Genomic DNA, 22659 nt, shown 5'->3' with positions numbered 1-22659 from the left:
GCCTGATGACTGAGTCTCTTTCTACGTGTGGATTAGATTAGATTTGTTTTGCTTAGTGAAAGAGTTTTTCACTACAGGGAGGACCATAAATGGAGAGTTTCAAGCGCGCTATCTGAAGCACATTAATTCCTAAACCAGCTCAGGACTTGATCTTTGATGAGTGCTTATCTGTATAATATTCACATGTGATGCAATTGGACACCTGTGTTCATGGCTTAATCGAGTCCTGAAGGGTCATTAAAGCTGGGCTCACATAGCATTTTTTTTTTTACCATTTTTCTGTGGGTGCTCCTCTAATATGCTGCCATATTTTGTCTGTAACAGCTTCCAAGCTATGTTTTCCCCTGCTATAACTGCCTTATATCCCTGTGTTACCTAGTTCCAAGCAAAAAAACTCTTTTTGCTTTTGCCATCCTTGCTCTGTAGTATTTTCTATTAGCAAGCAACCATCTGTTTCCTGCTTACACTGGCACAAGTATGCCCTGTGTGTCATTTATGTTAGTGTATATGAACCAGAGTAGATCAGTCGCAGTCTCCCAACAATATGTGAAAAAGCTGTGCTAAAAAGTGTCCAGTGTCCTACTTTTACCTTTAGTCTCTGTGTATCGCTGCTCTTTACAAATATGCCTGGAATTGGAGGACATTCTCTGCAGTACTCAAGTGCTTGAGCAGTTGTGACACTGACTTTACAAAGAGCAGCCCTGTCTGAGACAATGCACTTAATATAGGTTCACTGGGAGTGCACAGGACCAAGGTGTTTGCCAGTAATACATTAAAAATAGGATTTTGATCCAAAGAATAACAACATGGAAGGTTTTGGTCAAAAGCAGTCATCTCAGAGTGTCAGTAAGAGTAAGTCAAGTAACAGTAACACCAAGTCAAAAGTAAACAGCTGTGTTTTTGACTCAGAAAGCATTTTGAACTCTTGGTTGCTGGAAGAAAGTTTAGCATGGCTGAACACCAGATGCAAGGAGGGTCTTACAGAGAGCAAGGTGGAGGCTCATTTTTTACAAAAACACGGGGGAGGAACAAGTCAGGCAGTATGTGCTCAGTCCAAAGCAGCCCGAAAGATAAATGAAGAGTCATGGAAGATGTATAGGAGACTGGTGTCCCAGCGGGGAGGACAGCACAGGTGGTTTGGCACCTGCTGGGTGTTTAAAAGGTCAGTCATTCAGTCTGGATTCTTCTGCTCCCAGATGTGAGGACCAGTTAATTACTGTGAGCTGGAGCAAACTAAACAAAAAAAATAAACCAGTGGCTAAACTGCACATAGATCATTTCACAACACTTGAATATCCCTTTTCCTCCTCGTGTCACTGCTGAAATCCAATCCGGGCGTAAGGCAGGTTTGTGGGACTCCCGGTGTAGCCTCACGTCCTGCAGAGAAGTTGCTGTCTCCAACATTCCTCTCTCCCGCTCTCCTTTTGCTCTTGCACTCTTCAAGCGAATGCAGCCAGACCGCAATTAAAAACGCATAATAAACAGTGAAAAATGCAGCTAACCCAAATAATAAACTCTCAAGTGGTGCTTTTCTATTCCGTGCCGCGGATAATAAACAGAGGCCTCCTTTGCTTATAGCAAAACTATTTAGGGATACCAAGTGTGATAAAAGATAATTGCTATACTCCCCTTCAATTGCTTTAAGTATCTATTGTTCTCTCAACATTTATTTTGGCCTGCTTTGATGCATGTGCCGTTTCAGAATCAGGCTGAAATGCTGAGACACTACAGATTTCGAGGAGAAACTTAATTGCTCTCAGACAAAGAAATCCTCCAACTTTCAGATCAATGTCTGCAGTGTTGTTAGTATAGATTTGGTCTCATCGGAACAAAGTTAAAATTGATTTTCGTTTCCAATCCATGACATTAAGTTCTTAGACCTTTTCAAGAAGCCAAGCCTCAGTGCCTTAAGGCCGCAGCTGCAGTAATGCTTGATACTGAGAGGTAAAAGTGCCCTTTCAACAAGCCACAAAGTTAAATATGCACCTTCACCACATTAACCCTGGACAGTGAGAAGTGAAAACTGCGTAGTTTATATAAAGTGCTTTTCTACTCTACCAGAGCGCTCAAACAACCTATTCTCAACCTTTTTTCATTCAAGCACTTTTTTTATGCTTAAGTGCTTTCTATCTAACATTCAGATACATTCATTAAAGAGCAATTTGGAATTGGAGTTAGTACCTTGTCCAAGGATATTAGGCACGAAGCCAGTGATCTACCTCCTGAGGTACTCCCACCCTATAATTAAAATCCATTCATTTACTAAAACTGAATGCTGAGCAAGATCAAACGTTAGTCATATCTTTAAGCTTTAATACATTTTTAATGCCCCATACATTAAGTGAGCATCGTGATCATTCAGCAGCACAGACACCAGACATGGTTTTATGGAGGAAATTGCCTATAAAGCTACAGAGATGTTCTGCACCAGCCTAAAACATGTTAATTTCTGCTGTAAATCTGGGCTCGTTAGCATGGATGTCTACTGGGAATGACACACTTTTGGAGTCAGCCTCAAGTGGCCGCGAGAGCAACTGTTTTTGGCACATCAGTGTCCGCTTACTTTTTCAACCCCCGAGGCTGCTGCGTGGTTGAGCCTACAAAATCAACATAGGTTTGCTGTGGGTATCTCACAAAATACTACTACTACACTAAAATACTCCTGTGATTCAAAACGTGGTTTAAATATTGGGTGGTGCACTGTAAATAGGTTTCTGCATACTTGTGGGAGACATTATTATGCTGTATAAACTTTGAAACTGTAAGATGTGTTATTTAAAATAAGCTACTATTCAGTAATGTGCCGCTTACTTGTTCTGCTACTGTATCAGAGGTTGGCCTAACTGGTGCCAAATGTCATTCTGGCTCATTTATCTCCCTGGTAGGCAGATGGGGCAGCGGTCTGTGTTTACGATCGGGATCATTTACCCTCATCAACAGTCTCCCGCTGTTCTGGAAAACTTCCATATTCAATACAATATTGACTTACAAGTCTATACGTTTGGAATGTCAAGCCATGAAGCAATGTTTATTTGAAAGTGAATGGGCCATATGCTTTTGTGTTAAATGTAGATTTTGGTGCACACATGTTTGAGAGCCTGGCTGAGACAAAGGGCAGATTGATTAAAATGATGTCTGCAGTTAAATCGCACTGGTATGAGCCACACGTGCCACGGCCTGAACCAGAACCAGGCACAGAGATCAGGAAGCAGGCGTCGACGTGCGGATACGCTCCCTTTCATGAGTCATTTCTGCATCCCCTCACCCCCCATTTGTTCATACAGATATAGTGCTGTTCATGCTGTCTGTTGAGGATGTTTACATGGTGTGAGTGAGCGTGTGCATGTCAGTAAACCTAACAGAGTGAGTGAGTGTGTGCTAATGTTAAGTGCCTGATTGTGCATTCTTTGACTTGATTGCATTTAAGTAGCAAACTTTTCAATGAGTCATTGTTAAAGCTATGTGCTTTTCCAGCTTTCTGAACCGCATGCAGCTATGAGACACAGTCTCCAAGCCTTTTAGCTATACCTCAAAACCAAGACTTTTTCTTGCTTGACCCAGATGATGTTACTGTACATTAACCTCTCATGTGATGTTTTAAATATGAACTTTTTTCGCCTGAGATTTAACCACTCTTGATAAACCTTTTATAAGATTTTTACCTGTTAAGTGAGTACCATGATCATTCAGCAGCACAGACACCAGACACGGACTGAATAATGGCGTGCATTTTCTCTTGGGGTCAACAAAAGATCAAAGGGTCAAAGGGCAACTCTGACAAGTAGCCAGAAGCAGAACAGGATGTATTTGACTGCGACATCGCGCCAACATGCCTCCGCTTTTCCTGCCTCTGCTTCACATTTCACCTGCACGTTAGCGTCTTCATTTTTTGAGGAGTAAACATAATGAAGAAAAATCAGTGATGCTCTGTTGTTGCGAGGAATTCATGACAGGCCAAAGCATGAGCCTGTCAGCACACAGAGAGATACGGTACAAATAGCTATAGGTCAGTGGTGCATATATGAATACCAGCATATGTGTGGCATATTTCTTAAGGGTGTATGTATGCATTCTCACACAAACCCACACGCGTGTCATTAGATCTCTATGAAATTGCCTGAGTGACATTTTCTTCAGGGGTATTCGGTAATGTGGTGAGCTCCAGCTTGAGGCTGACAGCCCGTGAGATGTTTGACAGCTCCTCTGTCAGCTGGCCTTTCTCTGCCTTCCTCCGCCTGTTTTTAGCCGTTTCCAAGTCTGACCTTGCACACCCTGTTGAATGTTTTATTATTGCCCCTCTGGAACATGTTGAAAGGTAATCAATGGCCATCAATACGAACAAAGACAGAGTCTCTTTAGGGAGAGCCAAGGTCTATGAACAATTCTTTAGTCAAAGATTGGCATTAACACAAAGCAGTAATCCGATTTTATGAAAGGATTATGCTTGTTTGCTTCCATCACTTGTTCTGGTGTGTAGTATAGTGTAAGCTCGCCTTATTGAATTGGACAATGGCTACATTCATATGCTGAAATAAGGTTTAAGATGCATTATTTTTACTTTACTGGAAATATTTTGTGACATGGATTTTCTTCAAGCACATGCAAAATAATGTTTGTGACAGAAATCCACAACAAACTAAAAAGCAGGCACATGCCTTGTTTCCCCCCTAAACAAATCATTTTTTTAAGTCAGCACAACAGAACCAACCCAGTTGCTTCATTCCCTCAATGATTTCTTCTGATAAGTGTTTATGCATCAAAACAAATCATTTAGTACTCATCCGGTTCTAAAATTATTTAAATGCACACAAATTTAAATGAGCAACAGCACAGGACATATTGCACCATGTCATTATATATTTCACAAAAATTAAGCCAACATACAGAAGCAGGGTTTGCGAGCATTTGTTTATGCACATCTTTCTTAACATCCTGCCACAGCATTTCAATCAGACTGAGTTCTGGACTGACTGGTCCATTGCTACACGATTTTCTTTTTTGGCCATTCTGTTGTATATTGGAGATTATGTATCAGAATTTCAGGAGCAGGACCACGCCTCCAAACACGGTCCTTCTGGCTGGAGCCATCGCCCGGGAGCCATCGCCAGTCCCCTTCGAGGCCTTCCTCAAACCGCACCTCAATTCATGTCAAAGCATTCACTTTTACCTACTAAAACGCTGTCAAACCTAAAATGAGGACGTGGGCCCAGCTAGTGAATTTGGTGTTGTGCTTAGGTTCAATGTCCTGTTGCATGACCTGGTTTTGACTCAGTTTTAGCTGTTGGACTTATCACCTCACATTTGGCTCTAGAATACTTTGGTATTCTAACAAGCCCAAATAATTACTCCTTCACCACCGTACTTGATGGCTGGTATGAGATGTTTGCTGCTGATATCCTGTGTTTACTTTTTGCCTTATGTGATTCTGTCTATTCTTGCCAAATATCTAATTTTTGGACTCATCTGTTAAAGTACGTTGTTCCAGAAATCTTGTGGTTTGTTCAGAGACAGCTTTGCAAACCTAAGATGTGCTGCTATGTTATTTTTAGACAGAAGATGCTTTCACTTGGCAACCGTTCCAAAAAGGTCATCATTGTTCAGTCATCTTCTAACTGTACTTTCATGAACGTTAACTTTTAACATACTAACTGTTGAGTATGAGATGTAGCTCTTGGGTTTCTTGCAGTTTCTCTGAGCATTATACAAACTCAGGTTAGGATGACCTCAGTTGGACTTCCTCTTCTTGGAAGACTGTAAACCATTTTGGATGTTTTCTACTTGTGAAGAATTTCTCACTGCTGAATGATGGGCTGCAAACTGCTTAGAGATGGACTAGTAAACCTTTCTACCTGGACAGGCATAAGCAATTGCTTCTTTAAGATCACTGCAGATCTTCTTCTTCATTGGTTGTATTTAAATTATTTTAGAACTTGCTAAGGACCAGATGACTTTTTATGCCCTGGTGTATAATATAATTTCAATCTTGAATATGGCTGAAGATGGTTTTCCTATATGCCTTGTAAAAACAACAGCTCTAAAAATCCTCTGACCCATATCTCCTGCAGGCCTCCCCTCCCTCTGAGACTCTCTACAAGATCCTTCCTGACAGTAAAAGCGCAGAGATTTACTGTCCACTAGAAGTAACTAGGGACTCCTGATGTGGGCAGGTGAGAGGTCACAGGCTAAAAGTCATGGCGACTGCATGAGTTGATTCTGTGTGAAGGATCGACTGTTGGTGACATCTGAGGACGCTGCATAAATGCTAATTGAGGCACTGGGATTGCAAGCTAGCTGGCTTGCAGGGCGGATGATGGACAGTTTATCAGCTCAAGTTTCGTCTCTTCGAAATACTAGCTGTCACCTTAACAGGTCAACCACGCACCAGCAGTTGACATCACTCTACACAAACACACGCAGAAAGCCAAGGGAGAAAAATACGCTGCGATCTCGCATGTCATGTTTAGATATGGTGTCTGCTTTTGGACGCCAGCGTGAGAGAAGGCATATATTTCAACTCACGCACTCTGTTCAGCCATGTGATTCACATTAAAAATGTCTGGATGTAGATAATTGATGACAGACAACAATCAGGAAATTAATGACACACAGCAGATATAATTCCAACAGGGCTTTTGTCCATGACCAGCAGTTGCAGTACAGTAAGGCTGAGAGTGCTGTTCACATGCTGAGTGCAGCTTTCCTGGGAATTTGGAGTATGTCAGTTACACAGACAATCGGACGACTCTGTCAGCCAGCACAAGATGTCCTGGGTGGTCTTCTTGTACTAGATCGACACTTTAACTTCCCTTCTGCTATATATGTATATGCCACCAGCCATTACTGTATACCAGAGGGTAAATCCCCAAGGAAAATGGATAGCTGAATGTTCCAGCACCAGCCATTTTTTATTTCTAAACAGGGTTGGCAGTTGCCGGGATAAAGTCTTTTGCAGACCCAGTATGTGTGAGTTGGTCAGCACAGTGTTAGGTGAGTGCAGCCATCCAGAAGTGAGCCCAAGAGCTCTTTGCATTGTTCCGACTAAGAGCAATGGCATTTGGCACCAGGTTTGAAGTCAGGCCTCTATGATGAAACCCACTCCTTCTTCTTGTGAGGAGAGATGAATGAAAAGTGGGCGGTATAAGCCCCTGCTTCAATATTTATCAAGATGAGTGATTGGGGTCCTCCCACCAGCTACCCCTGACAACCACAGAACGGGTTCTGCTTTAACTAAATGGAAAGCAAGCCTCATTAGCATGGAGTTAATATATTCATACTGGCCTTTCAGGTAAAAAGCCAATTGATGAGGGCTGATTTGCATAAGAGAAACTAAGGTTGGTTTGTAATTGGCCCACCGTTCAACCCGTTCAACCTTGAAGTGTGTTTAATTAGGTGGATGGATGTTTTGGCTCATGTTCAGACATTAGCATTAATCAAAAAATCCAACTCTCTAAACACCTAGTCAGTTTGATTAAAGCTGATCTACAAAGACTAAGCTAACATCCTGACAGAATAATCCGATATTGTTCTCCCATGCTGATTTTACCACCTTGTCGTGTGGACATAAAAGTACCTGCCGATGGATTTTTACGACGTAACTCCCTTATCTGATGACTCAAACAAGTTACAGCCTTCCTTTCAAAATGAATCGTGACACCACGCTGTTTCTATTTCCTATCAAACTGGGTGAAGATCCCTAAGGCTGCATGAAGCGACACCAGCTGAGTGAGTTGGCACCAGCTCCTAAAATCTGAAACCAGGCGGTCCAACATTACAAATGCCTCTCTCATAAACATCTCACATATTTTCCAGCCACTGTGAAGTTCTAATTTTTATGATGCCACATTACAACAGACCACTTCTTGTATTATTATCCGCAACCAGAACCATGGGAGCATTGTTTTCTTCTGGAGTCACTGCTTTAAAACTCGCATATCTGATATCTCACGCACTTTTGGGGGGCAATTGTATCGGAAAGTCTTGTGGATTTAAAACCTGAGAGAAGATTCATGGTGGCTGTTACATTTCCTCTCCTGGATATGTAATGACAACAGAAGAAAAAAAATGAATTGTGCAGTACAACTTCCTCTTCTGGGTTTTGATTGCTGCTATACAACAAACAGGGACACAATGGCAGGTCACTTCATTTTACCCACACTTTCTTTCTATTTCTTCTACGTTTTTCACCAGTCACAGAAAAAGGGATGTTCATTTCGTTACCCTGTGGGATACCTATCTGGGTTATTGCACTGGACCCTGTGCCCATGAACAATCAATTCTCTCACAGCTTAGAAGAGGCTGAATTAACTGCCACACTGATCACAGCTTGTAGTTGTTTCAGATATCCTTCAAAAAAAAAAAAGGGGGGGAGTCTTCTGGCAAGAAACAAAGTTCTCCATTTTTTTTGAACCTCCAAAAATATGAGCCATATTCTTTATGGAGTTTCAAAATAAAATGGAGACCTTTGTTTTAGTCCACGAACTCCCTAAAGGTGATGCAAAATCAAATTCTCTTTTAAACAGATGAAGTTAAGCAGTAAAATTAAGTTAATGTAGGTTTTTTTTCTTTTAATTGTAATGCATTAAACCTCATCTGTCAATACATGAAGAGTATTTTCTGCTTATATGATGAGCAGGAAGTAATCTGTTGTTTAATATTGGAGGACTACTGGGGTTTCTCAACTGAACAAAAGCCTTTTGTTGGGTCTTCTTCTGCTAGGCCACTTCATGAAAAAAGAGATGTCACAGAGATAGTCTCAGCTTTCCCGGCACTAGTTTTCCTTTTCCGCTAACCCCACTGTCCATCCAACCGATCAGGATGGATTCTATGAAAATTGGTCTTCCATCTAGGCCATAGGGCACTATGGGTCAAAGCTCAAAGTCAAAGCCAGGACACAGGGGGCTGGTGTTACATCCATGGGGAAGTGCATAACCCACCTGCCTACATACATAATAGAAAACCCACCAGCTGTCAGTATTTCCAGACCCAGTTCCTCTGTCTTTGTTTGCTGGTGTCATCATTGCAGATTAAGAGGAAAAGAAAAAAAACAGAAACAAGAACAAAAAAAAGATAAAGCCATTTCATCATCCCCATTAATTCAGCTTTTTTTAATTTCTTATCATTAAAAGCGTGGTTCACGCCCTTAGCCCTTTTCAAGAAATATTTAAAAATGCAGCTCCCCAATCCTTCCAATGTATTCTGTCTTTCGTGCATAAACCAGTTAGAAAATGTAAACCTTGAACCTCCAACAAGTGTCTCGGTCATGCTTCAGTAACTGTGTAAACAACCAGTCTTGACACTCTTGCCTCTCAGCATTTGTGTGATCTCAACAACTAAGAACGCCCATAAAACCACAACAGAAGAACCACATGTGATCCAGGGGATTTCGTCATCTTGGACATAGAAAACAATGCAGTTGTCCTCCAACTTCTGTTTTCTGTTTTGATTAAAACAAGAAGAGTCGTGTTGTCAAAAAAAAAAGAACTTGATATAATGCCTCAGTGGACTGAAAGGGTCCTTGGGAGGTCTACAGATGCCTCATACACAGGTTATGAGCTGGTGCTAATTCTGTAAACACTGGGTCCCAATGAATGTACTAAATGACTCTGGAAATCCTTGACTGTTCAGAGCAGCCCTCTCTCCCTGACAGAGCAGGTGCACCATCTGGCAATTTGAACTTTAAATGCTGGTCCACAACGCTGCAGCACTGCAGGCGTGACTCGTGTGTTTATATGAGATTGAAAGCAGAGCACAGAGAAGATACTGGATCCAAAGGTATGCAGGCTCCAGAGGGTTTCAGTTTGTCTCTAGCTGAATAGGCCGGATCCATGTGACACACCCCTGCTGCGTCCCGTCTCAGCACCAGGCTTAACTGGTCCTCCACCTTCACGAGGGAACATGAAAGTCTCCCGTTTCCCCCCACTGACAAAACACTACAAAGTTCACCATAACATTAAACAGTTGTTTTACCGAGACCCCGCCCGTCCGAACAATTCGTTCTCTTTGTGGAATGTTCTGGAAAGGTTCTGTCAGAAAGAACAGGAGTTCTTCATCTTATTAGTGTCAGTGAGACTTGAGAGTGAAGCAGTGTCAAAAATTGGTCAAACCTGGTTTTCACAGGAGACATTAATAAATAATTTTCGATTAGATGGGGAAGGCACTCAAAAAATCAACTGGAAAATATGAGAACTAGATGAGGTCCGGTTAGGTTTTCAGTTAATTCGCCTTTATTTTACGAATAATCTTTGTTTTGATGTCAATTGTATCAAGATTTGTAACATTTCAAATTGTTAAGTTAAAGATATTCTCCAGATTTTCTCCAGAAAATATACACTATCAAATCTTTCAATGTAAACTCCGACTGTTCAGCAGTATTAGAATTTTTTAACTTCTGATTTTTTTTAAAGAAAAAGTGTGGGATACAGTTAAATGTTCCCAAAATCCTAGTAAGCATAGACTAGTTTGTTATTGGTGGTTTTGTTAAATAAGACCATGTTTGTTCATGTTGGCTAACATTAGCTTACTTAAGCAAAAAATGTGAATGCTGATATAAATGGTGGCATGGTGGTGCAGTAGTTAGAATTCTTGTTTTTATACCATGGAGGTTGTGGGTTTGAACCTCCTGGTGGGTTGTGGATTCTGTGTGTGTGTTTGCTGCCATGTTCTCTCTGTGCTTCCATGTAGTCCGGCTAGCTCCCACGGTCCAAAGACATGGTTAGGTTTATTGGTGAGTCTAAAATGGTAAATTGGTAGTCTAACACATTTGTTAGCATACCATATGTGCCACTCATAAGAAAATTACCTTTTGTCATGAATAAATCAACTTCTATAGCAGTTAAATCTTGTCTTTGTTAGTTATGGCTAGTTTAAATATAATAACCCTGGATTGTCCAAACTTCATATACTTGTCTTTCTTCTTCTCCTCGCCACCTCTTCTCTTTTTAAAGACCACAACTAACATAACTGATCCTTTAGTTTCCACCCACTGAGGTTTAACTCAACCACTGAGATTATTCTTGCCTGGATAGGCTATAATGTATGATTGTAAAACCTAAACCCCTACTTAGTCCCTCCATTGTGAAGAGCTGCATGTTTTAAATACAGCTGCCACTTTTATGCTCCACAAAACTAAGATCTTGAAGAATATTTAGGTCTTTCTAGAATATCATCCAAGAAACTATTTCAGGAGATTAATATAATGTTGTTGTTTTTTTTTTTTTTAAATAATCTGGAACCCTGCCTGTTTTTAATTAGCTGTTAATTAGTCTTTCACCCTTGGTGGCTTGCACTGTGCCAGAGCAGAGCGTGTAACATCATTAGCCTTTTCAGCATTAGAAGAATATTACCTCCGCACAGAGCTCACTCTGTGATGCTATCTACGATGCTATCCTTATGGTTGCTTTGAAGCGTGATCCTAAAAGTTTTTCTTTCATTAAACACAAATCTTCTTGACAGGACACCTTCCCTCCTAATTTGGTTTCTCATAAGTCAGGTAAAAACACTGTCGTGTTCATGTGCCTGTTCTTCATTAGGCACCAGACAGACGATGCTCTCACTCGGATGATACAATGTTTAAAAATACCCAGCTCTCTCACTTCAAGACATTAACCATGTAAGGCAATTTACCTAAACATAGTTGGAGTAGAGAGCGAAGAGTCGTGGGAAACTCGCCTGTGACTGAAGTGGTTAACTCGTCTTTATTTAAAGTTAAATACTCCAGGCTTTTTTACGTGGCCAACGCACCAAACAACAGCCTAGGATGAGAGCGAGGGGTGCCACAGAACAGCCACTCTCCTTTGAGATGAAAGGCTCCAGCCTCAAAAGCATATGTCACACAATAATGAAAATGTGACTTTAGCCGAAGGCAATGGAGCAAAGTATAGACAACCTGTTTGTTGATTAGAGGAGGGAATGCAAAGAGAGCTCAGAAAGGGTCAATAGAAGGAAGGAAATGGAGGGTGTAGATCTACAGTGCCCCCCACTCCCACCCCCATACCCCCTGCTCTCAGTGAAGATTGAAAAAGTGATAAATATGCATGAGTTTGGCTTCGACAGTGAAGGCCTTTGATGGTATGGTTGAGAATTCTTTATCTCTGGAGCAAATAGGCTGAAAATAACTGTCTGAGAAGGTTTACTTTGTGCGCATCTGAACAATGTTCACTTTTAATGAGTAGAAACGAGTCTGTAGGAAGACTTTTCCATACATGCATTTAAATATACCCGCATGCGGCATCTGCCTTGAACATGTGCACTGTGCTCACAGCTTTCCTTTAACTGTGTTGATTAAAGTTAAGTGAAAAATCATAGATCTTTACTGATACATTATGGTGAGATTCATTTCAGTGGTCATTTGTTCTCCAGTCCTCGATGTTCAGACTAGGGGGGGAAAGTGATTTCAAGTTTGCACCATTTTATGAGCCATAAAATCTAAAACTGTTTTAGAGGAGTGAAAGTGCCAAGTTGTGACCACAGAGTGTACATAAAAGATAGACATAGAGCTACCCTGGTTCTCTGTAGTACTAATGGCCTTCTCCATTTTAAGTGACAGTTGATGATCCAGCAAACTGGGATTGAACTTGTAAACAGTAGATTTACAGCGAAACCAACCAAAGACTGCATACAAAAAATAGGAGCCAATATGGAAATGTCCAACAGGAGGCAATTCATTTAATTGCGAAAACATTCCTCTTGTACAATGATGATTCTACTCCTCATGGGATTTATGACCTCAATAAACACTTTCATGATGACTTCATTCATTCATTCTATTACTTTATTCAAGTTGTTTAATACAGCATCCAGCCAATTAGAGAAAGCCTTATTTTGGCTGGTGATTCACAAATCCCTAATATTAAAGCTTGCCATATCCTGGATTTGTCAATCAGATCCAGTGCTTGGTTATTATTATTGGTTTCAAAACCCAATGTGCCAAATTGCTAAACTATGGGTTTCAGAATCGGTGTACATAAACCTCAGGGGTAGGCAACTCCAGGCCTCAAGTGCCGGTGTCCTGCAGGTTTTAGATCTCACCCTGGGTCAACACACCTGAATCAAATGATAAGTTCATTACTAGGCCTCTGGAGAACTTCAAGACATGTTGAGGAGGTAATTTAGCCACTTAAATCAGCTGTGTTGGATCAAGGACATGTAAAACCTGCAGGACACCGGCACTCGAGGCCTGGAGTTGCCTACCCCTGACATAAACCAACAGGTGGCATTATGGTGGCTGTGTCTACTTTGTATATGTCGTCTGTGGTTGAGGAAGTTAAGGGTTTTGTTTTTTTTATTCTGATATTATGTAAAGTGAAATCAGTGTAGTGACCTTTAAAAGGAGCTGCTACTCCAGATGTCAAAGGCTGTCTGTGGGGAAGGCAGCGTGTGAAAGCAGGGCTCAGGGAAAAAGGAATAAACTCTGAAAACAGCTTTAATGCTGTTAACATCATAAGGGTTAACTTGCAAGAGTACAAAAAGTTCAAAGCATCTGCAGAGCAGGAAATCTGGATCTAGCAGGAAATAAGGATCTCAGGAACAGACGCTAAGAACCGAGGACATGAAATAACAACACTAGAAGGAACTTGTATGAAGCATCAGGAAGAGATGTAAAAGAAATAACTGTGGATAGAAAGCTAAATTCCAACAATGCAGAATCCTAATCAAACCAAAAATACATAAAAAAGAAGCCAAAAACTCAAAACCCAAAGCACGACAACTGTGGTTTCCTTGAGCTTAGCTTCAACCTCAGGCAGGACTGCTGAAGTAACCTCTTTATTTACACCCAACCACACGGACGTTTGACATTGCTCAACACTTTTAGAGCACATACAGTTCATAAAATTAACAAATGACTAATCCTTAGTAATGCACAGGCCTGGTGTTCCCTCAGCATGGTTGGTATGTGTGGCAGCCCAAGTCCTAGCAGCCCAGCATTCGACTGGATAGATTAGCACAGCACAACAACTCAGCTCATACTGGCCCTGCTCCTTAAACACTCCTTTCCCCAGCTCCCCCTTTGCAGCTGTACAAAACCGCACACTGCTCCCACATACCCTTTCAATGAATATGAAACTCTCCCCCTCTAAGTTAAATCAGTTGATATAGTCACAAAACAGCATTTGAGACTTCTAAATCCAAAGATCTGAGTGATTTCAGACGTCGGGTTTTGCTTCTTCGGCCTCAAGTCTGTTTGGGTCTCCACTGTAAACGTCTGGCATGTGATCTTATCTAGGCGTTACCTTGCGTGGACTTTACTGCAGCCCTCTCTATATCAAGAATTGCCCCTACTGCACATGTTTCTAATACAAAGAAGAGAGATTATGAATGTTAATGTTAAGCAGTTTGATGCTTCTAGCAACCTTCTGTGCTACTTAGAAGTGCATTTGAAGCAAATATTTTGCAGCAGCTGTGGTTATCTTTTATAAGGTGTGTTTAAGAAACTGATTCCAAATGTTAAAAAGTTTTCTTTTTGGATCCTTGAGGCGCCGGTGTGGACACAAGAGATCAGTGTGGGCTTGTATGTATCTGTCTCTCTCTGTGTTTAATTTAGTAGAATTGGGAAAAGCTTCTCCTATGACAGTGTTTAAACAAGCTTATTTGTATGTTATACTTAGTCAGCTTTCTCTGTGTGCCTTTTAGACCTGCAGGCCTCTGAGTCATTTGAACATTATAGTATATCAGACAAAGCCATGGACTACAGGCTGCTGCAGATGGATGAGGACCAGGACAGGATGTATGTGGGCTGCAAGGACCATGTTCTCTCCATGGACATCAACAACATCACCCATGGCACACTTAAGGTCAGCAGATGCTTATTGTTGCAGTTAAACAGAAACGCTTTATGCCATTGCAGCGTTGGTATCATGGTGCGCTATTTTTTTTCTCACAGGCACAAAGAAGAAAACATGAATGTTATGTAAAAACACTGTGTAAGAGACAACACAACACCACTGCTGAGGATATTATTGTAATGTGTGTGCAAATTACCATGCATTTGCTATCCTCCGTACACTTTAAGGGTTTTTCAAAATAGCCATAAAAACGCTCATGCTCACTTATAACTAATTCCGCATGCAGCGAAGGAATCATCTTCTGTGTAATTGACAGGCATGAAGTGCATAAACAGATGGGAAAGCATTTAGGTTCCCCCAGAGAGTGCTGCACCGCATCCATTTTTGTCAAGTAAATTGCTTGATATATTCATTGAGAGCGACCTTTAAGCACCTCTCCCGGGTTTGAAAACACACATTTCCACAGATGATAGCTAGCTGTAATCACTGACACCGAGACTTGTGTGGAAACTAAAAATGTCTGAGCATTCATTGTACTCATTTTGCACAGTGTTTTTTTGCCCATGTACTTAGGATATAATGAAACCTCATGAGCATATTGATGTTACGCCTCTTTCAATCTGTTAGTCGCTAATTTAACTGATGTGCCTTTTTTTCTAACCATCAGCTGTTTTGGCCTGCTTCAACAAGCAAAATAGAAGAATGCCAAATGGCAGGCAAGGACCCTACAGTAAGGAGAATAAACCTCTTTGATTTCTTGATTTATTTTAGAGTCCCACTACTGTAACAATACATTACAGCATAGATTGCATGTTGTTCACTTACATGTTTTTAGCATTCAGCTAAACACAAAGACTCTATATAAAAGATAGTTTTGGTCACCATAACATCACCCTGTGTTTTGAAGCTTTGAGTTTAGTGTTGTGCGTATCACCGTGTTGGGTTTTTTGGCACCAGCAGTGACCAAATTTTAACAACAATACGAAGCGTTAATTTAGCAGTTAGCAACATTAAGTTTGGTTACCAAGATCTATACAGGGAGTGCAGAATTATTAGGCAAGTTGTATTTTTGAGGAATAATTTTATTATTGAACAACAACCATGTTCTCAATGAACCCAAAAAACTCATTAATATCAAAGCTGAATGTTTTTGGAAGTAGTTTTTAGTTTGTTTTTAGTTTTAGCTATTTTAGGGGAATATCTGTGTGTGCAGGTGACTATTACTGTGCATAATTATTAGGCAACTTAACAAAAAACAAATATATACCCATTTCAATTATTTATTTTTACCAGTGAAACCAATATAACATCTCCACATTCACAAATATACATTTCTGACATTCAAAAACAAAAACAAATCAGCGACCAATATAGCCACCTTTCTTTGCAAGGACACTCAAAAGCCTGCCATCCATGGATTCTGTCAGTGTTTTGATCTGTTCACCATCAACATTGCGTGCAGCAGCAACCACAGCCTCCCAGACACTGTTCAGAGAGGTGTACTGTTTTCCCTCCTTGTAAATCTCACATTTGATGATGGACCACAGGTTCTCAATGGGGCTCAGATCAGGTGAACAAGGAGGCCATGTCATTAGTTTTTCTTCTTTTATACCCTTTCTTGCCAGCCACGCTGTGGAGTACTTGGACGCGTGTGATGGAGCATTGTCCTGCATGGAAATCATGTTTTTCTTGAAGGATGCAGACTTCTTCCTGTACCACTGCTTGAAGAAGGTGTCTTCCAGAAACTGGCAGTAGGACTGGGAGTTGAGCTTGACTCCATCCTCAACCCGAAAAGGCCCCACAAGCTCATCTTTGATGATACCAGCCCAAACCAGTACTCCACCTCCACCTTGCTGGCGTCTGAGTCGGACTGGAGCTCTCTGCCCTTTACCAATCCAGCCACGGGCCCATCCATCTGGCCCATCAAGACTCACTCTCATTTCATCAGTCCATAAAACCTTAGAAAAATCAGTCTTGAGATATTTCTTGGCCCAGTCTTTATGTTTCAGCTTGTGTGTCTTGTTCAGTGGTGGTCGTCTTTCAGCCTTTCTTACCTTGGCCATGTCTCTGAGTATTGCACACCTTGTGCTTTTGGGCACTCCAGTGATGTTGCAGCTCTGAAATATGGCCAAACTGGTGGCAAGTGGCATCTTGGCAGCTGCACGCTTGACTTTTCTCAGTTCATGGGCAGTTATTTTGCGCCTTGGTTTTTCCACACGCTTCTTGCGACCCTGTTGACTATTTTGAATGAAACGCTTGATTGTTCGATGATCACGCTTCAGAAGCTTTGCAATTTTGAGACTGCTGCATCCCTCTGCAAGATATCTCACTATTTTTGACTTTTCTGAGCCTGTCAAGTCCTTCTTTTGACCCATTTTGCCAAAGGAAAGGACGTTGCCTAATAATTATGCACACCTGATATAGGGTGTTGATGTCATTAGACCACACCCCTTCTCATTACAGAGATGCACATCACCTAATATGCTTAATTGGTAGTAGGCTTTTGAGCCTATACAGCTTGGAGTAAGACAACATGCATGAAGAGGATGATGTGGACAAAATACTCATTTGCCTAATAATTCTGCACTCCCTGTAGATCAAAGATGGGTCACACACATCACTGATCTGTTAATCAGTCCGACAGTATGTAAATGAAATTAACGTTACAGCACACCATATTATTTGCCATATTAAGAACCAACACTACAAAAACATTTAAGAAGTGAAATTAGTGACCTACAAGAAGCCTAACATTGCTAGTACAAGGTAGCCACACCACTAATAATTCATAACTAAATCCCCAATGCTAACTAAAAAAGGTAGCTTATTTAGAAGTTATTTAGCTTCTTTAGCACCCTTTAGCTCAAATTTAGTTATATCACTATCTAGCTAAACAATAAATGTAATATTTAGTTTTGTTTATCATAATCCCATAACGGTCATTTTTAAACATTTTTGGATCATTCAGCATTAAATCTGTCAGTGTCCCACAATACGAACAGTTAAAGTATGATTAGAAAAACATACTTTTGCTTATATTTTTCATTGAAAGCTTTATTTCTTTATTTGTCAAATTGAATGTAAATGCACAAATAAAGAAAGAAGAAAGTTGTTTCCCTTTGACAAGAATTAAGGCAAAAAAAAAAAGCTCCTTATTATTATATTTGGTGGACAAGAATCAATCTAAACCTCCCAAACCCCCTGTTGTCCTATTACCACTTTGAAAAAAAAGGGGGGGGTTTTCTTGTTTTGTTTTTTCACTACCTGCTGTACAATTTCCTTGGTTTCCTTTGCTACGTATTTTCTTTGTCTGAGTTATGATAATTACAGGACAAAATACAGATAATGAGCTATCCTATTTAACAAAGTTGGGCCCAAAGAGTCAACATGACAGGGTTTCTTTGATTTACTCAATCTAAATTTACTTTGATTTATTAAAACTGGGACAAATTACTCTTCTTTTTCTTAAGATGTGTTGTTAAACTCCTTCATACTAAAAGAACATGAAGAATTTTATAGGTTACTGAGCAATAGTTTTGCTGGCACAGGCTACTTAAGACCAGACTGAGCTGTATGCGGCCCACAACCTAAAATGAGTTTGACACCCCTAATCTTGACTAAAGGTTTAGTCAGTTGTTCCAAGATCCGCTCCTCCAAGTGGGTCTGCAGCGGAAGTTGCCTCCTGGGATTTCCCTCTCGCATCTGTGAGTTTGCGTCAGATCCAACTGTATTTCTATCAAGCAGCAGATGTCTGCAGGGTCACCGGCTGGCCTGGAGTCCTTGTGGCATCGTCACAGTTAGTCAGTGCAAGATCGAGGTGTGGAGGCGATTGAAATGCCACGGATCAGTGTAAAAATAAAAAATAAAAAAAACAGACTCAAAGCTTACTGACGCAGATATTTCATAAGCCACCCTGGTTCTGAGAAGCACTTGTTAGCTACAACAAGGTTTAATGAAGACATACAGCGAGAGTCAATTTATTCCTCCTCCGCATCTGTTTTCCTCTAATTGGGTTGTTCTGAAACAAGTGCACGCACAGTTGTCTATATATACAGCAGGGCTGAGGACATGCGAATGGAAAGAGAAAAACTAACTTTTTACACAAAAGAAAGGCCTAATTTTTAATGTAACTAAAAAAAGAGTCAATCTGCTGCCAGTCCTTCATGGTTTCACACATTCTCCACCATCTCTGCATCATCTGACAGGCCCTGGGCTAACAGAGCCAGGGTTTTATTCAACATGCTGTTGCAGATACAGGGAAAAAAAGCTGTTTCCAGTCATGGAGTGATTTGTGCTGCTCTGACTCATAGCAAGCCTGCTGCAGACAGGCTACCACAAATATTTGGGTGAGCCATCTCTGTGTGGAGCCACTTGATGGCCTCTTCTCCCTTCTGTCATGCCTTTTCTTATTGAAACCCTGCGAGTTTTCCTTTAAAGATTTTACTTTCTGTTTCCATCTTACCATTTTTCCTTGGTCACTTTTTCCAACTCCTTTAACATCTCTCCCTTTCTTTTCTTTTTACACCACACTGCAGGTTTTTTTCTCTCGTACACAGTCTCCCCTCTCACAAGCTTTTTTTCTTCTTTTATCAGAGCCCTTGTACATATGTTATTGTTATAAATATAAGGTTTCCCTTCTGCAATACAATCTGTGGTCACGCATGTAGCATCATGGGGGATATTAAGTCTGTTTGCTGCTTTGTCAAATGTATCAACTTTAAAAGAAGGCTGTATTTATATCAGGAAACATGAAATCAAACATGATAGCTCATATATATTTGAGTTTGAAAGGCCTCAGAAGGATTTGATGAGACAGACAGAGAGTTAGATTTTAAAAAAAACAACAAAAAAAAACAGTACGAAACATGATAGATGTGGGTGCGTGTCAGTAAAAAAGTTTTGTTACTTTGCATTGATCGCTCTCAGTGGAGCCTTGTGCAGTGACCATGCGCCACAGCAGCTGTCATTCCAGCAGCCTTGGCCAAGTTCCTGACAGCTCCCTGGACATGTGTTCTTCTCCCCACTTCTTTCTCCTCACTTCTCCACTCATTTTCTGCGAGCTCTGGCTTAATTAGCCACAAAGTCCAGCACACCTACAGCTGTGGGGTTTGGAAAGTGGAAGCAGAGATGAAGTGAGAGTAGTAGTCAGTCTTACCTAGATATGTCACATATACCGCTGACACGTTTTTTCCACTGCCCTTAATACCAGACCTGTGAGCTCTGGGATCCTTTTATTGTGCAGCATGTGATTTTATAACCGTCACAACAACAGTGAGATAAGTTTGAATTACTCCCGCATATGGGAAAGAGATACTTCCAGAGCGACAAATAGGTTCTTTATTTGTGTGTCTCCTTGGCTATATAACACGAATTAGGTCTCTCCTCAGCGGCTGGTCTGGTGCAATCTGTGGGATTAAAAAAAAAAAAGGCAGCAGTGATTATCTTTGTTATTGCTGTAATAACTGTAAAGATTAAATATAACTTCAAATATGAATACCTGTGGGACTAAGTGCACCATGGCTATAAATGAAAATCAGTTAAAACATTCAACTTTTCTTATGGCACAACCAATCCTGAGCCAGTGCTGTAGGACCTAAAAACTGCAGTTCCTGTCACGGCCACTTGAGGCTGCCTTTGATTAAAGAAAGTACCGTATTAAAATCTCTTTAGTCTACATACCTTTCCTCTGTTTATCGATATAATTAATATTAAAATTAAGTAAAGAAGTAAAGAACAGTCTAAAGCATGAATGTCAAACTTATTTTACATCAGGGGCCACATAGAGCACACTTTGATCTCAAGTTTATCTCCACATTAAAATCACTGTGATTTCTTAATATAAGGAAAAGTGTGATTTCAACAGCACATCTCAGTTTTTGTACATGATAAAGAAATAATGCTCTATTTGATGAAATAAATTAGTCAGTATGGCTCTTTGGGCTTAAATTGGAAGAAAAATGTTTTGAAGTTACAGAAAATGTTTTGATAGCTCATTTCCCAGACTGCCCTGTAATTATAAAACAACATTTTTGTTAAATATTTATCTGTTTGTTCTTTATTTCACTGTGGACACATTGTAAAGGCAGTAGGCAGAATTAAAGTCTTTGCCAGGCTAATTTTGGCCCTCAGGCCACATGTTTGACACCACTGGTCTAAAGAGTCAGTTCAGTTGTTTCATTTAGTTTAGTTTATTTGAGGTCTCTCTAAGTAGAGTCATAAAGTCAGTTAGTTCACATTAGCTTACATTTAATACCAGAAAGCCCCTTCTTACTGGATCAGCAAAGGATACAGATGCTAAATCCCTGATTTCATTAAATTAAGCAAGAGGTTATGAATTCAAAATTGAATTTTTTAGAGAAAAAGTGTCTCGTTTGTTCTCTTAAATCTACATCACTTACATTAGCATGTGCCTCTCATTGTTTATCCTTATTTTCTAGCACGGCTGTGGGAACTTCATCCGGGTGGTGCAGCCTTATAACAGAACTCATCTGTTCATGTGTGGCAGTGGAGCGTATAGTCCCGTCTGTGTGTACGTCAACAGGGGCCGCAGACCAGAGGTGGGTATAAATGAAGGAAGCACTTCATTAGAAAAGCAAACTCATGAAGGAATAAATGTTTTGGGGGAGCACCGAGTAGGTGATCATTGCAACTGGCACTGTAACAGCTCATTGTGCAGAGTGATTATACACAGACATGATCTCAAGAGTGGAAAAATAAAATAAATTCTAGCACTCTTGTACATCTGTAAATATATTGTAAATGACTGGGTTGTAATGGTGCACAAGTGAGGCTAAGGACACTTTGTAAAGTTTATGGAAGTTTTGGTTTCTCTGTTATTTCCAAAGCAAGCTTGTGTCAACTATGTTGAGCAAATATAATTAAAATGATGTAATTTATTTAGCTCCTGAAAACTTTAGTCGACTGTTAATACAATGCGCGATGAGTGAAATTAGTGTGAGTACTAGCACACAGAGAAAATAAGCGAATCTTATTCACTGTGTGACAGTAATCATAAAAAATGCCTCAAGAGGTCTGTTTACCCCTTTTTTGCAATAAATCAAATTATGTACAATTATTTAGAGGTTTGAACCCAACATGACATGTTTTTGACTGATTGCTATAATAACATGAAAATTGAATTTTCCTTGTATTACTGACTGTTGGAATGAGAACAGCAAAATTCAGAATCGCTAAGTGCGGAAAATACATTAAGCTGATGTCAATTGGTGCATGAGAAAAATGGCTATAATCATACCACAACATTGTTTTCGCAGATCTCCTAGGAGTTGGAAGTGTCAACATATGGTTAAAAAAAACTTACATCTCATAACATTTTTGAGCACAGTTTTCATGTAGTCAATTTGATGCCACATGAGAGCAGAGATGCTAAGGCTGAGAGAGAGAAAATTGAGGTCTAGTGTCAAGGCTGGATGGCTGTATTCTGAGCTCTAATCTCCAGCCACACAGCCCTGAAAGTAAGAGCGGGGAAGCCCTCCAGGAGAAAAGTGCTCACCGAGCGAGCAGCGTTCAGCCACAGACCGTCAGCTGCTGCCAAACACTAATAAGCAGAGCGAGAGAGCTGCAAACCAGGCTCCTTCCTCACCGCGGGGCCTTTTGTCATTTGGGGTTTTTGTTTGACAGGCAGACTGCTATGTTTGCAACTTCTGAACTCAAACATGTCAGTGTCTCAAAGAAAGTGATCTGTTAAGTGTAACAAGCTGTTGTAGTGGGAAGCTGACAGTGAGCTCTCATCGTGGACCTTTGCTCTAGGTTGTGAACGTGCAGCCTGTTGAATGGATGTAACGAGATTTTTTTGCACGTGTTAGTGTTTTTCGGCCTTAGTTTTTCAAGTACTCCTAAAACACATAGTGAATTACAT

The 22659-nt window shown here is 40.5% G+C and overlaps 1 protein-coding gene across 3 annotated transcripts in view; it reads left to right on the top strand.

Annotated features, from left to right (window-relative positions):
• sema3c (sema domain, immunoglobulin domain (Ig), short basic domain, secreted, (semaphorin) 3C) overlaps positions 1–22659 on the top strand; it is a 45617-nt gene that overhangs the window by 5578 nt on the left and 17380 nt on the right. For all 3 annotated transcript variants that reach the window (XM_040035985.1, XM_040035984.1, XM_040035986.1), the window contains exons 3-5: positions 14629–14789; positions 15448–15510; positions 21218–21337. In XM_040035985.1, coding sequence (XP_039891919.1) covers positions 14629–14789; positions 15448–15510; positions 21218–21337 — 344 coding nt within the window. The remainder of the gene's footprint in view (positions 1–14628; positions 14790–15447; positions 15511–21217; positions 21338–22659) is intronic.

Source organism: Simochromis diagramma, unplaced genomic scaffold, assembly GCF_900408965.1.
Source record: "Simochromis diagramma unplaced genomic scaffold, fSimDia1.1 OVJJ01000816.1, whole genome shotgun sequence".
Taxonomy (NCBI): Eukaryota; Metazoa; Chordata; class Actinopteri; order Cichliformes; family Cichlidae; genus Simochromis; species Simochromis diagramma.
Note: the sequence above shows the minus strand (reverse complement) of the source record. Positions and strands in the feature narration are given on the sequence as shown.